This window comes from Carassius auratus, chromosome 32, assembly GCF_003368295.1.
Source record: "Carassius auratus strain Wakin chromosome 32, ASM336829v1, whole genome shotgun sequence".
In the NCBI taxonomy this organism is placed as follows: domain Eukaryota; kingdom Metazoa; phylum Chordata; class Actinopteri; order Cypriniformes; family Cyprinidae; genus Carassius; species Carassius auratus.
The window spans coordinates 15,106,401-15,123,127 of record NC_039274.1 but is presented as its reverse complement, the minus strand read 5'-3'; the positions used below and the strand labels follow the sequence as shown (position 1 = coordinate 15,123,127).

Sequence of the window (16,727 nt, the reverse complement as noted above, 5' to 3'; positions counted from 1 at the left end):
GCTTCCTAATTCATCCCACCCAGAGCAGAAACTACATTACCCATTCACCCTTAAGTTATACAAGTGAATAGCGCATGTGTCGCTTTTCCCACTGTAAGTGTCAACAACTCAACGTGCCCGGAGAAGGTGTGTGAAACTCGTTGTGAGTTATACTAAAGCAAAATCTTGAGTATTTATTGTCTGATAAACATTAAAAACTGTCTGCGGAGGTTGAGTCGTCCTGCAGCCCCCGCTGGCTGTTCATTGGCTGCAGCATCTTTTTTCTAAGTTCTAAAAAAATACCGTAGAAGGCAAGGCACAAATTTAGATATTCATTTATCTAATTAATCTATAGCCTATGCACAAAGACAATATGATCTTTTTGTCCCCTTTTTGTTTTAAAGCTTGATGAAGCGAGAGAGCGCAAGTTGCTGCAGCTGAGGAGGACAGTGATGCACGCGTACAGGAGTGATTGACAGTTCGCGGCACTGTGTACAAAAAATACTCCGCTACACAATTATTCCGTTATTTTCGTTTAAGCTTATTAACGTTAGCATTACAGAAAGGTCTGATTTACGCACTGTTACAGTCATTGTTTTTTTTTTTTTTTTTAAACAATGACATTTGAGTTCATGATTTTAATGTTGCTGTTTCTTGTGGCAGACTAAATGAAGAGTAATGTTTCTTGTGGCAGACTGAAGAGTAATCCTGCAGAGTTTTATACTGAAACTTTCCGTCTAAAAGTCCTTCCTTGGTCTTATCCATATTTCTTTGCACGTTGAACACACATAGGCCACAACTGGAAATAAAAAAAACTGCAACCGCGTTAATTGCGTTATTTTTTTTTAACGCGTTAAATATTTCAAATTAATCGAATGCGTTAACGCACTAATTTTGACAGCACTAATAATGACATCTTAAACAATGGCAGGTCTGTAAGTCTGCACAGATCTACATGTTCTTTTACATAATATTTTGCCCGCCTGTCTACTGTAAATTCACTGACAAAATGTTTACTTTAATATCTGGCCAAGGCAAGCATTTTGACCACAAAATTTAATATGACAAGTGAAGACCCAGAGCAGCTGCCTGTCCTGAATTGAGTGTCAAAGTACCAGTACTTTACATCTAATTTGCTGCTTTAAAATACATTGACACGTAATCTTGATTTACAGTTACAGAATTTCAGTCTTCCCCAGTTTGGCTACATGGAAAATAGCTGCCTTGGGCATTGCTAAGATATCTGCGGTGTGAATGGACTTGCCCAAAATTGAAATTGCTACAAATGCATGCACAGAGCACAGTTTACACACATTTACTATGGGTGTTTAACAGTGTGACTAGGCATGACTACAGCCATCTCAAGAGAAGAAAGTGTGCATTCCCTTTCCTGTCATTTTCTTCCACCTACTCCTTATGTGTCCTCCTTCAGCTTTGTTCTCCCTCACTGTTGTTTGCCTGTTGAATTCACCCTTGGTCTGATCTTCGGATAGAGAGAGAGAGCAAAGATGGTTGAAAACAGCTAAGCAAGCATGCTTTTCAATCTTCTCTTTATCAGCAGATTACATGTCAAACACTTGGCCTATCTCCTGCACACAACCTTCTTTTCCCATTCGGCTCCAGATGAAATGTAGAGCGGCAGAGAGCTTGGTCATCAGCCCTCTGACACACCAATAAAATCACTTTAAGAGGGCTAAGAAGAGGACTAGCTTTGTTCATCTTCACACTACTCTAACGTAGAGTTATTGTTCACTCAGTGTAAATAATGCACAATCACAGCTTCTCGGCCTCATTAGAGTTCTTTAGCTTTTCCATGAATCCGAATCTTATGATCTCATCATTAGCAGCAGTGTGATCTTGTCCCTCTGATACAGCTTTGTTAAGAAGTTGTGTAATCGTTTTCCACTCAAGCATTCTGCACTGATGCAGAGATTAACCGTCGTGGTTGCCTCAAAAGCGAGAGAGTGACCTCTGACCTCAGAGCTGAGGGTGAGATTATGTAGACAGCAGTGAGAGCACTCCATCGCCCCTCATTTTCATGCATATGGCGAGAACGTTGTTTAGCCTTACATAACCTCAGCACACAACGTTAGTTTTCTGGAACGCATCCAGCATGTCAGGATTTTTCCCTCCTAATGTTCACATTCAGATTCAGCTCAAGTTATATAGTTGGCTTCTTAACACAAAGAATGTGTTTTGCTCTTATTTGTTCTTTGTGCATTAAATACGACTGCAATCAGCTTTCCAGTCTGATAACACTACATCCGTCAGAATTTATTGCTGTCATTTTCTTACCTGCATAGCAAAACTGTATATTATTATTTTATGTTTGTATTCATATTTCTATTCAGCAAGGATGCGGTAAATTATCAATAAATTATGAGTTATATTTTTTTTGTAGAATGTTATAATGTTACACAGTATATAATACAATGGGTTCCAAAAGTCTGAATCCAGTTAGTTATTCTCAAATGACCTAAAACTTAACAAAATGTTTTAAGAAAATTGAAAAAAAAAAAGAAACATTTTTTTTAACCCTGCGTGTTTGCCATACTTACTTACAAGACAAAACTAAGTATTGTGACGAGTCAGCTGCCTCCTCCCTGATTGTCACCGGCACCCCGTCCTAAATCGCCGCCCTTCACCAGGCTCCCGACTGGAGTGGGTGTGTGAGAGGAGGGGCGCTGGACGAGTCAGGGCTGGCGGCGTGTGATGGGGCACACCTGAAGGAAGTGGAGCCTCATTACCGCCGCTGTTTAAAAGCCCAACGCGCCTCTCCTCAGGAGACCGGTCTCTTCCCCGTGCATGCACGCTGGTGTCCTCGTGGGTCCAGGAAGGGTGCGTTGAGGGACTCCCGCGCCACCAAGACGTGAGCTGCCGGACCCGCGATCCGGATGGGAACCGCACCCGTATACACGGCCGACGGGCCAGGATGCCGGGCCGTCCATCCCCTACCAGCGCCGCGGCCAACGAGAGAGACGCGGCCGCTAGGAGAAGCCGCCGCCCCTCGCGCCCCGGACCAAGGAGGGGAGCGCGTGCGGCCGCCGGACTCCGCCCCTTGCCTGGACCCTTCCTTGATGAACACTGCCTGACCCACACGAACCCCGCAGCACAACGAGGACACCAGATTCCCTGTTATTTTGGACACTTTCCCCCTTTGGCCACTTTTATTCCCTTTGTTTTATGATTTCTGTTAATAAAAGCCTCTCCGAGGCCTGACGCCACGCCCACTGTGTCTGTCTTGTGCTCCTCCCGTGACACTGGTGGAGAATGCGGGCAGGCGGAGCCTAGACAGCGCAGTTGGGAAACGTCTGGTGACGTCACCCCCTCTCGCTTGCAAACGTTCGTGAGAACCCAGACTGGGACGGAGGAAAACTGGGGACAGCCTCCCAGCCACACAAGGGGTAAGTGACTTTTCCATTGTCATTTTACCCTTTGGTTGGTTGAGGCTGTCACTAAAACCCGGTTTCTCTGTCCCTGTTCTGGTGCGCTGCGAGAGGGAGGACCGCCCGGAGAGGAAGCCCCGCCCACTCCGACCGTTTGGAGCCTGGTTGAGGATGGTAGCACTCCCGTGTGGGTGGCGCCCTGGGGACGGGGATGTCGCTTGGGAGGGGGAATGTGACGAGTCAGCTGCCTCCTCCCTGATTGTCACCGGCACCCCGTCCTAAATCGCCGCCCTTCACCAGGCTCCCGACTGGAGTGGGTGTGTGAGAGGAGGGGCGCTGGACGAGTCAGGGCTGGCGGCGTGTGATGGGGCACACCTGAAGGAAGTGGAGCCTCATTACCGCCGCTGTTTAAAAGCCCAACGCGCCTCTCCTCAGGAGACCGGTCTCTTCCCCGTGCCTGCACGCTGGTGTCCTCGTGGGTCCAGGAAGGGTGCGTTGAGGGACTCCCGCGCCACCAAGACGTGAGCTGCCGGACCCGCGATCCGGATGGGAACCGCACCCGTATACACGGCCGACGGGCCAGGATGCCGGGCCGTCCATCCCCTACCAGCGCCGCGGCCAACGAGAGAGACGCGGCCGCTAGGAGAAGCCGCCGCCCCTCGCGCCCCGGACCAAGGAGGGGAGCGCGTGCGGCCGCCGGACTCCGCCCCTTGCCTGGACCCTTCCTTGATGAACACTGCCCGACCTACACAAATCCCGCAGCACAACGAGGACACCAGATTCCCTGTTATTTTGGACACTTTCCCCCTTTTGGCCACTTTTATTCCCTTTGTTTTATGATTTCTGTTAATAAAAGCCTCTCCGAGGCCTGACGCCACGCCCACTGTGTCTGTCTTGTGCTCCTCCCGTGACAGTATCAAAACAAGGGATAGTAACAACTTAGGCAGTGTAACCTGTGGCATTTCACCCTTTTGATAATGTCCCCTGAATACAGTCTCTTAAGCAACATTGTTAACTATATCGCTTTGATTTTGTTGACTGTGCTATAAATAATTTATAAAAAAATATATTAGGTTAAGAGGGGAACAGATGATGAAAATGTTTGGTTTTCAATTCATTCATTATTTATTCATATCATTTATTAGTCTCTCTCCATCAGTCTTTTTAAGAGGTACATATCGCAACATTGAGCTCCACTCTGCTTTTGGCACAAAGTTAACCATCCTCCGGAAATGACTTTTTTTGTGTCTGAGCAAAATCGAGAGACACACATTAGACAGCAGCTCATGAGAGTAAAAAAATGATTATGGTGAAAAGATAAGGGCAGGGAAAGGAGTTTGTTTGTGTGTTAAATCAAAAATTAATTTAGATTTGTACACTGAAACAAGTATGTTAGCGCAATATATTTGTGTATATATATCCCTATACTTGTCAGTGACTGTGTCCATATGTTGGCTTGTGTGTTGATATAGAAAAAGGGAAAATACATTTCCATTGGTGCATGCTGACGTCTCTGGCTGTGGCTGAACACGATTGAGTTTGCTAAAGGCTACTCCTGTTACTCACCTTATCCCGTCAGATGCGCCAAACTCCTCCAGCAGCCAGCAGCCCCTCCTTTACACACAAGAGGGCAATTAACAGGGTGTTTCCCAGTTCCCTCATGCTCCTCTTTTGCTACCTCTCTCTTTCACTTCTATCACTTTGCACATCAAAGTCATTTTCCCGCCATGCAAATGACCCACTCGATGGGACTGCCGCTATGCTGTGGGCTAATAGTCCCACTCCCTTCCCATTCCTGCCCATTTACGCTGAAAATTAATTAACGTTCTGCATCAACAGCCTCAGGATGCCAACCGGAGCTTGTCAGGGAAGAGGAATAATGCCCTGATCTACAACAGAGATATTTGGAGGGCCCAAAGTATGTCAAACTGAAGTTTTTTTTTAAATGCCAATTGGCCGTGTCCCACCAATGAGGCTAGACATCATCTCCGCTCCTGTTAAATCCTGCAGACCTAATGAATTTTAATGTAAAGGACACCATTGAAAATCTAATTTATTTTCATTTGTCAAATCAGATAGTATCAGCAGAGGAAAGCACAGCTAAACAGCCGGAGGGCCGCACTGAAAATCCATTTTGCCGTTTACGTGAGGATACGCCAGCTCCAGCGCGGACAAGAGAGTAACCAGGCCTTTGTTAGTCTATCTCTCTCCACCTCTTGTCGCTCTTTCCTACCCAGCAACAGAGCTGCCAAAATCACTTATCTGGTGATTAGGGTGGACTTGATCCAGATGTTACAATTATGAAGTGCTGGATCACATTTTTTCCAGCATCTTTCTGACAACTCTATCAAGGATCATTTCATGGCGGTTCAGATGTAGAGGAGCTCTCGTGAACACATGTCGGGTGTAGAGGTATGAGCTGATCTGTAGTCAGGCAGCAGGTGGATGCCCATCTTGTGGTCCAGCAGGTGTGTTCTGGCTTAGCAGAGACTTTATAATACTCTCAGTCTCTCTCTATTTCTCTCTGTGTGTTTCTGAACTGCTCTAATCACCTCTCTGCTTCGGTGTGCAGGTGCAAAAACAGGTGATGCCTTTATCTTAAAAACAATTGCCTCTTTTATCGAAATGGCAAGAGTTTCTACATCCACATTATGATTTCTTCCATTCATTGTTGTACAAGTGGTCCATCTCCTCCTAAACACTGTATCTGCTATATGAACCGGCTTGCTTAGTGCAATCCACCAATGTAAGGTGAGAAATGAACAGAAGAACAGTCCCAACCACCAGCCATTATTCCCTGAAAAACACATGTCTTTACCCACAGGAAGCCCATGCACAGCTCATCGAGCAGTATTACTTTTCAAAACCACCTGCTGGGGTGAAGTATACCTTTACAATGTTTAGAAGGGGCCAGAGAAGGAGAAAGGGATGGAGTGATCAACCATTGGTCTCCGGAAGCATTGAAAGCTGCGTGAGAAGAGAGGAGAGAAATCAGAGAGATCCATTAAGCTGAGCTAATACATGTACAGTATAAATGAATGCCATCAAATGCACACTTCATGATGTCAGGATTACCTTTTTATAGAAGTGCTTGAGTTTTATGAGGGCCAAGACAGAAGACTCCCATGAGGAGTGTGGGGGAAGACCTGGATTTATGCATTGGGATGTGATTGCATTTGCTATTATGCTTCACAGTTTGAGGTAAATGGAGGGGTGTTTTTACTGCAGAACGATGTCTTATTGTTTATACCAAGTGCATCTCACACCTGCAGTGCATGAGACCTGATTCTTTTTTTTCACATCGGCAGCGGCCTCATTATTTACCATATATCGCAATGCTGAATTATTCGTACATTGAATTATTTGGACTGGCTGAGTTAGGGCTCAAGCTCAAAACTATAGCTGCTGCACCAGCACGGGGCTCTGTTGCTAGGCAATGGCTGTCCATTTCATGAGCATGTCTTGAAATACTTCTCTCGTTGTCAGTCAGGATTAGTTGCAGCTCCACCAAGAGTAGAAAGACGTCTTCATTTCATGAAGATGGAAGATAAAGTGAATATGTGTCAATATTTCACACTCCTTTCAGAGCATCAGATCCATCGTGGTGGACTGTGTTCCCCATTTACTTTCAAGATAAAATGGCATCTGGAAATGCAGCAGGCGATTAAAATTTAAAGGCCTGTCAAATGTTTAAGCAAAGATTTACTTCCTTCACTTCAGACAGGAGGGATTGATTTGAAAGGTCTCTAAAAATCTACATTAGCCAATTGGGAAAGAAGCGCTCAATCAAAGTCTTTACAGTTATGTAGCTTTTTGCATTAAACAACACTATTGTCTAAACTGATCCACTTCCTACTCTCTGGTAATGATGTTCTCATTCGTTCATGCAGTCTTCATGAAGCACTTGGAGTCCATGGAGAGCTTGTAGTAAGCATGGTTGTTGTCGGGGCTGATTAGCCCAGCAATGCATTGAAGCATTAGCATGTCAGTTCTGCTGTTGTTCAATCTATTGAATGCCATTAACCCTTCTTTCTATTCAGTGTAGCTCTTCTGCTGAAAACTGGAGGTTTGTGTAGTTGTAATCCATCTATCTATCTATACTGAACAAATTTATAAATGCAGCACTTTTGTTTTTGCCCCCAAGTTTCATGAACTTAAATAAAATAAAATAAAAACAATAACAAAATAAAAGGCCACTGTAAAATGTGCAGTTTTACTGTATTTGGCGGGCCCGGGGGGTCCGAAAACCAGTCAGTATCTGGTGTGACCACCATTTGCCTCATGCAGTGCAACACATCTCACATCTCAGTTGATCAGGTTGTTGATTGTGTTCTGTGGAATGTTGGTCCACTCCTCTTCAATGGCTGTGCAAAGTTGCCACACGACAACATACACGCTGTCTGCCATCTGCCCTGTACAGTGAAAACCGGGATTCATCTGTGAGCATTTGCCCACTTAGGTAGGTTACGATGATGAACTGCAGCCAGGTTGAGACCCGATGAGGACTACTAGCATGCAGATGAGCTTCTCTGTGGCGGTTTCTGACAGTATGTGCAGAAATTCTTTGGTTATACAAACCAATTGTTGCGGCAGCTGTCTGTGTGGCTGGTCTCAGACGATCTTGGAGGTGAAGATTCTGGATGTGGAGGTCCTGGGCTGGTGTTATTACACGTGGTCTGCAGTTGTGAAGCCGGTTGGATTTACTGCCAAATGAACATTCAATACATGGGCTGCAGCTCTGGTGGACATTCCTGTAGTCAGCAAGCCAATTGCACGCTCCCTCAAAACTTGCGACATCTGTGGCATTGTGCTGTGTGATAAAATGCACATTTAATAGTGGCCTTTTATTATGGCCAGCCTAAGGCACACCTGTGCAATAATCATGCTGTCTAATCAGCATCTTGACATGGATAATCTCGGCAAAGGAGAAGTGCTCCCTAACACAGATTTTGACAGATTCATGTATGTTTGACAGATTTATGTACAAAATTTGAAAGAAATATTTATTGTTATAATTGTAATTCTGCATCCTGTTTGCTACCTCCGTATAAATTAAATTCTAGGTAAAACACAACTGTGGTTCTGAATAATTTTTTTGCCTCCTATGTACAGTATTTTCTTCCTTTTTCTTCTTTATTCAGAATCATACTGTTTCCAGTGAAAGAGCAGAGGTAGCAAATGATTGAAATGCCATCCACCCTTCAGACTGCTTTGTTTTTGCCCTTGAGAGCAAATTGAAAAAGAAGTAGACCAACACATACGGTGACAGAGAGAGAAAAGGAAGCCTCGGGAAGAGTGGGTAGACCAGTATTGAAGAGATGCCTGGGGGGATGAGATCTCTCTGCTTCTGTCATCTTACCCCTCAGAGAATCTCCAGACCTGCTGCCTGCCGTCCCTCGTCCTGTCTTTCTCTTTCTTGTACCCTGCTTGCTTTCTGGATAACTGACATCCTCAAAAAAATCACATTTTGATGCCTGCACATCGGTCAGGAAACAGCACAGCCAAATCCCTGTTTTGCCGCAGAAAGAGAGAAAAACAAAGGGAGGTTGACAGAGTTGGAGGGAGAGGTCAGCCTGTGGGCTTGCCTCTGGCCTGCTCTTACCTGCTGGGTTTGCCATGGTGTTGGGTCCAAAGCTCCCAATTAATTGAGGAGTGTGTGTGTGTGTGTGTGTGCTCATGGGTGTACAGTTGGCACAGTGAGCCACTGGTCACGACTGTGCTCCAATGAGAGAGCGATAGGACAGGAAGGGGGCCTGCATGCCCAGTAACCAAACTCCACACACTCATAATGAGAAATACTGTATGTACTCTTTCACACATACACCTGAAATACCACAACTGTCTGTGTACTTTGAGTACAGTTGCTGTCCAAAAGCACTGATGTGTTTCAGCTACTAGTCTTTAAATTGGCAGTCATGACAGTTTTACAGCCAAATACATGGACAAAAACTTTCCTTCTGTGTGCGGCAGCAGGTTGAACCTGCAAATGCACTGCTAAAGCAACTGTTGTCTGTGCTGCGGTAAGTGTGGTGTCAGTTAATCCTGTGAGGGGACAAAGTCTGCTCGCTTGGCTGGATGACTTTGGCAAAGCCCCCCAAATCGGCCTGCGCTGACGGGCGGCCAGCAAAAGTGCACAGAAGCTTTGGCTGTGAAATGCACTGATTAGTGCACGAAGCTCCAGACTGACCATCACAATCTGCACAGGAAGTCTCATCACCTGCCAGACCATACCGGCCATCTAAACTGGGAAATTCATTTTCATAGGCTAAGTTGAATTTGAGTTTAGTCTGTTGAATTTTAGTTTAAAGCATTAATCACATTATTTGCAGTTGTAGAAAGGGTGTGTATGTGTACAGTAATGGTCTAATCACTGAATAGACCTTAGTCTGGGTAGTGCTATATACAGTTTTTATGGAATGAATATGAGGCTGTGAGGGATGGAAGTACAGTGTGCTGAATGGATTGTACTGTTATTTAACAACATACTGATTGTCCAGCGGACTAAACGTCTTTCTGAAAAGAGTTGCCGTAGACAAAAACTCCATAAAAAATGCCTAGTTTGCTTCTTCATGTGTGCCATTTTGTTTCTTTGTGGCCTAATTTCTTATATTGTAAATATACACCAATACAATCCACACTGTACACTATTTACAGTGTAGAGGGTGAAAAAGAGATATACTGTCATTCAGAAGTTTACGTTTTTGTCATTTTTCTTTTTATTATAGCAATTCATATGTTTGTCCTGTAATCACACATTGCATTGATCAAAAGTAACACTAATGACACTATTTCATCATAGAGCCTTGAAAAAAATGCCTTATGGTTTCTACAAAAATATTGAGGAGCCAGACCATTTTCAACAGTGATAATAAGAGATGTTTCTTAAACACCAAATCAGTATATTAGAATGATTTCACGTGATGCTAAAAACTGGAATAATGGCTGCTGAAAATGCAGCTTTGCATCACAGAAATAACATTTTAAAATATATAAAAAATCAGATAATCAATTAAACGCAGCATAAGATACTTTTTTTTTTTTACTTAGCAACCCCAGACTTTTGAATGGTAGTGTACTGATATAAATTTTTACTGTGAACACAATTTTAATAGACAAACAAGTCCAAAATTGTCTGTGGTAATCAGCAGTATGCTGCAGTTGGTAGGGCTCAACTTCTTCTGAAGCTGGAACATTTGTTTATGTAGATCAATAATTATGTAGCTCAACCATAAATTATTTTCAGCAACTCTACTCATCGTTTATTTTGACTTGCATCGTGTACCCACTCCACTTCATCATGGATGTATTTGACATCCAACAAAATAAAATGCTCCTGATCACAGAAAATAAAAGCGAAGTTGAATAAGAAATCTAATCTTAACTAGACCGACGGCTAATTGACAAGGTCTTTTCTTAAAATGTAAAATATATGGTTGCTTGCGTGTTCAGGCCTGCCGTTATGCCTACAAACATATATATATATATCAGTTAAAGTTCGAGCTGCAAATATCTTCACATTCATTTGAAATTGACATCCTGTGGCATGTAGTTTGTCTAAATAAAGAATGTTGAATTAGAAGTCCACACTTACATTATGATCACATAGCTTATGACAGTAAACATGTTTAGAGGGCTATTTCTGACTTCTCATATAAGCCGTAAGAGGGTGTGATTTCTATTGAAAATCATTTGCCCTTTCTGACGACTGTGTTGATGTAACTTGTTTCATTAAACCCGATCTTTCTGTGAAGATTCAAGATGAACGCATCATCAGATTCATTTCCGTTAGATTGCGAACCATGCACCCTAGACCCTGACGCTTGCTGCTTGTGGCTAGATTTTGTTTTTAATTCAAATGCTTCAGATGTATGTTTTGTGCACGTCCCTTCTGCATTCCCTTCTGAAAGCAAGGGGAAACAACAGAAGGAAGGCAGAGAAGAAAAACCTTCATGCAGTTTCTATTTTTAGCCTCGCACACGCCCAGGTCGAAATTGGCATAGTTCTGAGAAGTGTCACATGGTAAATAAAGGTATGAAACGAGAGTCCTGAATAAAGCAGAGAACTGGCAGATGGGCTGTTGTGCAGTGCAGAAATGAATCTCATTTCATAATTCACCGCTGCCTCACAGAGCCACCTCCCCCACACTCAGCACTGAATTATGGGGAGGAATAGGTTTTGCTTAATTGCCTTATTCGGGGATTGAAAAAGTGTGCAAGTTTCAACCTTTTTTCCAATCTCATTGGTTCATCAAGCCCTGTGTCATGTATGCATGTAATATTGTCATTGAAGAAGTGTTCAGGCCCAGACATGCTCTTTAATTGGTCAAAGTTCAGTGGTTCGCTATATGCTTGCAAACTTAATTAGCAAGGGTTACATTTAACATGACGCGGTGTCTTTGCACAGTTTTATAGCATTGTGTTTCTCAGATCTACTCACATTAACGACCGTTATCTTCATTCTTTCTGTCTCAGTAGCACACAGCAGCAGGCGTTCCTGTTGGAGAATGTGGCGTGTAATAACGAGAGCTGTCGGACGGCAGGCCGCATGTTCCTTGTGCACTGGGAACAGTCAGACCTAAGCGCCATCAGCAAGGCTGCTGTGGCCACATTTTTTGACATCTATGAGGACGTAAGTGTTGACCTTTTCCCCTTGGTTTTGACGCTTTAATTAGATCACAGCCTCCTTTTCTCTCTCCAAGATCTCTCTTTCTTCATCTCATTGATGTCTCTGTGTACCAAGCTTTAGTTATTATCTGATAAACTCTGACTGAAATGTTGTCCAAGTGGTGTGACACTCTTCTCTCTTCTTTCGACATTGAAAGTAGAAAACTACACAATCTACATTTCCCACAAACCCCAGTCTCTGATGCTTCACACCCAGCTGTCCAATAATATAGCAGTCTCTGTAGTCTTAAGACCTGTTTGAGCTAAGTCTGATGTGAAGAAGCGCTAGTGTTGCTAAAACAAAATATAACTATTACATGAAAATTCTAAACTAGAAAATTTGAAATGTTGTCTTAGCAACTAACTAATAAAAAATAAGTTGTATCTGAAGTACTAAAATGACTACAACTTAAACTGAAATAAAAATAAATGTACGCCAAGTAGAATTATTACAAAGATTAAATCGACAAACACATGACAATGACACATTTTTAAATAATTAAATGAAAATCTTAAAATGTAAATATAAAAGCTACTCCAATATTGGTATAAAAGTAATACTAAAATAACACTGATAAGCGCACAACATCTAGCAGGACTTGCTCGAGACACATGACCCAAACACTTATTTTATTGGTCAGTCATTTATTTATACGTTTTGACATTCAAACAATTGAAAAAAAATACAATTGGAATGTCATGTTCAGAATTTTTAGATGAAGAGTTAAGGGGTTCAAATATATGTCTTGTTACATTTTACATTCTTATTTAACCAAAAATATTTTCCTACAAATTTCAGAAAGGCTGTGAATATGCCTTAAGGATTAACTTTTGGTGACTAAAGCTTTCCTCCTCTTTTTTTATTTTCCATTCTGTTTGTCTTTTGTAATTCACTGCACTGTTTCGGTTGATCAGTATTAAGGGTGGGCTTATGGTTTGAGAACTTTAAGTGCAGCTTCCCAGTGGGAAGCTCTGTATCTTCTCCATTGAGCTGTGTGTATCTCACTGATGCTCAAGGTTTGTGTGCTTTGATCAGACGCATTGATTTGGACTGTTCATTCTACCCAAGGCTCACACATGAACATGTCTGGCTCTTGTCTAATGCCTAGGATCTGTATACAGTATGGGTTAATCTCACAGAAATGTTCGGGTTACATTTCACCCCAAAATCAAAAGAAAAAACTGCATATAGAAAATGTGCCTTTTTCTAACCATTAAGATTTTTTGCCTTGTGACACTGTATTCATGACATTTTCCCACACACAGTTCTTATAACCATAAAGCATTCAGATATTTTAATTAATACAATGAATAATTGGAAAACCAGTGTCGACTAACAATTTAAATATATGCTGTCTTTCAAAAGTTTGGAGTTGATTAAATGTTATGTTATTGGCAAGAGTCTCTTATGCTATTGCTTACCAATCTTGCTTTTTTTTTTTTTTAATATAGTAAAAACTGTAATAATGTGAAATATTATTAAATTTAAAAACAACTGTTTTCTATTTTATTATATTTTAACATGTGTGATGCAAAGCTGGATTTTCAGCATCATTACTCCAGTCTTCAGTGTCACATTATACTTCAGAAATCATATTAATATGCTGGGTTTTTTTTTTATGAATATATTTTATTTGATATATAAAGATAAAAATTTTAAATGTCTTTTCTGATCAATTTAATGCATTCTGGCTGAAAATCTTCATAAAGCAAATTATACAGATACAAATTTCTGACCCCAGACTTTTTAACAGTAGTGTGTTTGTTATTATTACAATTATTAGAATCATTTATTTATTCATTCATTGTTTTTTCACAGGCATGCTTGTGAATATAGTGCTATATTTAAGCAGGTTTCATTTTCACGAAGCAAAATTATTTCTTTCTTTTGATGGACATAGACATGTCTGCTATAAGTTGCGTGACGTTTTGTGAGATTCCTCCATACTGAATCAGTGACCATTAAAGTGTGTGTGCTCACCCATGTCTAGACCGATAGCTGGTGGCTTTGAAGGTGCTTTTACTGAAAGATTACAGACAGTGCATTGAAATGGTGCATCTTGCATGAGTGTGAGGGTCTGTATTGGTTTGTGTGCTTCTTAGTTCTCACCTAAAGAAGTCCAACGTCTCATTTCGCCATCATCTCTCCTCTTCCTTTTCCACTAAGGTTTACTCTTTCCCTCCCTCGACCCTTCTCTCCATCTGTAAAGCAGCTTTCTCCCTGTTGTAATCACAATATAGCCAATTACCTCAAATTCCCTCATGCTTACATAACTAATGGAGCTAAAGGCTCATTAAACAAACAGCACGTGCATGTCTCATTCTGTTAGCATTCAAGCTAGTCATCATTAGCAAAGTATTAGAATGCTATCTGTACACTAGCCCCCTGTGCAACCGTGCTCTTAAGAGCGAGCCGGATAGACCGCAGAGAGGGAATGATAAGAAGTGTAATAGCCTTCTGGAGTCCATTAAGGGTATGAGTGCTCATCAGACGGGGAGAAATTCAATGGGCTCCATACATTGTTTCTGATTTCTCATTTGCAGGGTATATTAGATATGATGGTGCTCAGCAAGGTGGAAGGAAAGGATGAGCTCGTCATCCACGCTTTGAAGAACAACTTTGAGGCCGACGCATATTTCGTAAAAGTGATCGGTGAGTATGAGATTTGTCAAGTGTGGCCACTATAGCGGAGGTGGAGTTTCCGGGTGCTGACATTTTAAAGAGATGACATTTCCAGAGCCAAATGCATCCACTAGAAAGCAGCCATGATGCCATTTAATCCTGCCTGCTGTGTTTTAATTAAAGGAGAAGGAGAAATCTCCTCCAACTCAAGCGCACAGATTAGCTTCGTCTGTGTAACAGCATGTGAGGATCATTCTATCAGTGTCAGATTAAAACAGGGATGAGACTGACCCGGAGTCTCTTATTAGCGTGCTCTGTTTCTCTTTCCTGTAGATGTGGTGTTTAATGAGACTGCTGTAAGCTAGAATAGAGGACAGAGGGGCACTCTGGGTAGTTTACTGCAGTGACAAAGTGCTCCCAAGATGCTTGTGCACCCTTCAAATCAAATAGCCACTTGTGTGTGTGAGTGTGAGGTTGGATTGATGTTTATATGCAATATAAATGTTATGTTTTATACAAATAGACTCTCCTCCATAATAAAGCTGCTTTTATGAGTCAGTAGTTTATACTGTTTTCCTGTGAATAATGGCAGACTCGTAACTTCCTGCTCCTGCACTCCTCTACAGTCAGTCTGTCTACACTAGTCCAGTCCACACAGATACGGTGTGTATCTTTATGACGGTCTGTGTCTGGAAAATGCCATTGACAGTTACTGGTCATAAATATTGGTTCTTTCATGATTCTGACAGAAGTTTCTTATGCTCATCAAGGCTGCGTTTATTTGATTAAATATACAGTCAAAACAGCAATATTGTAAAATAAGAGTATTTCAGTTTTAAAGAACGGTTTTAATATTTTCAAATGTAGTTTATTCCTGTGATGCAAAGCTGTATTTTCAGCAGCCATTACTCCAGTCTTCAGTGTCACATGATCAGAAATCATTCAGATCTGCTGATTGGCTGCTCAAGAAACATTTCTCGTTATTATCAGTTTTTCTTTCCAGGATTCTTGTAACAATTGTAACAATTGAGAAAAGATTTATTCAAAATAGTAAAGACTTTTACATTGTCAAAATAGATTTATCACTTTAATGTATCTCACTAAATATTACTATTACTTTATCTATCTATCTATCTATCTATCTATCTATCTATCTATCTATCTATCTATCTATCTATCTATATATCTATCTCTCTCTCTCTCTCTCTCTCCCTCTCTCTCTCTCTCTCTCTCTCTCTCTCTCTCTCTCTCTCTCTCTATATATATATATATATATATATATATATATATATATATATATATAAGTACAGACCAAAAGTTTAGACACACCTTCTCATTCAAGTCGAGTCACACTGAAGGCATCAAGGGCTATTTGACCAAGAAGGAGAGTGATGGGGTGCTGCACCAGATGACCTGGCCTCCACAGTCACCAGACCTGAACCCAATCCAGATGGTTTAGGGGTGAGCTGGACCGTGGACAGAAGGCAAAAGGGCCAACAAGTGCTAAGCATCTCTCGGGGAACTCCTTCAAGACTGTTGGAAGACCATTTCAGGTGACTACCTCTTGAAGCTCATCAAGAGAATGCCAAGAGTGTGCAAGAGCAGTAATCAAAGCAAAAGGTGGCTACTTTGAAGAACCTACAATATGACATATTTTCAGTTGTTTCACACTTTTTTGTTATGTATATAATTCCATATAATTCCACATGTGTTAATTCATAGTTTTGATGCCTTCAGTGTGAATCTACAATTTTTATAGTCATGAAAATAAAGAAAACTCTTTGAATGAGAAGGTGTGTCCAAACTTTTGGTCTGTACTGTATATATATATATTATTTATTCTGCCTGTAAAGTTTTAAACAGTACGAGTCAAATACTTGCAGAAAATATATGCTCAAGACACTTCAACTTAGTTTTTCAACTAAAAATTGTTTCTGTTTTTAATGTTGTGGTTAAAGGAGGATTAAAATGTCAATTTGGGAGGTAATTTGCCGTCTGATTGAGACGCAACTGTAAATGGAGACTTTCCCGGCTAAATATATTAGCTCTTTATATCCCGGCACCTCTGAGACAGAC

The 16,727-nt window shown here is 41.6% G+C and overlaps 1 protein-coding gene across 3 annotated transcripts in view; it reads left to right on the top strand.

The window, feature by feature from the left end:
- Window positions 1-16,727, top strand: part of LOC113051694 (T-cell immunomodulatory protein-like) — a 130,689-nt gene that overhangs the window by 78,809 nt on the left and 35,153 nt on the right. For 2 of the 3 annotated variants that reach the window (XM_026215654.1, XM_026215652.1), the window contains exons 11-12: window positions 11,837-11,993; window positions 14,573-14,681. In XM_026215654.1, coding sequence (XP_026071439.1) covers window positions 11,837-11,993; window positions 14,573-14,681 — 266 coding nt within the window. The remainder of the gene's footprint in view (window positions 1-11,836; window positions 11,994-14,572; window positions 14,682-16,727) is intronic. The other variant, XM_026215653.1, reaches the window with a different exon arrangement.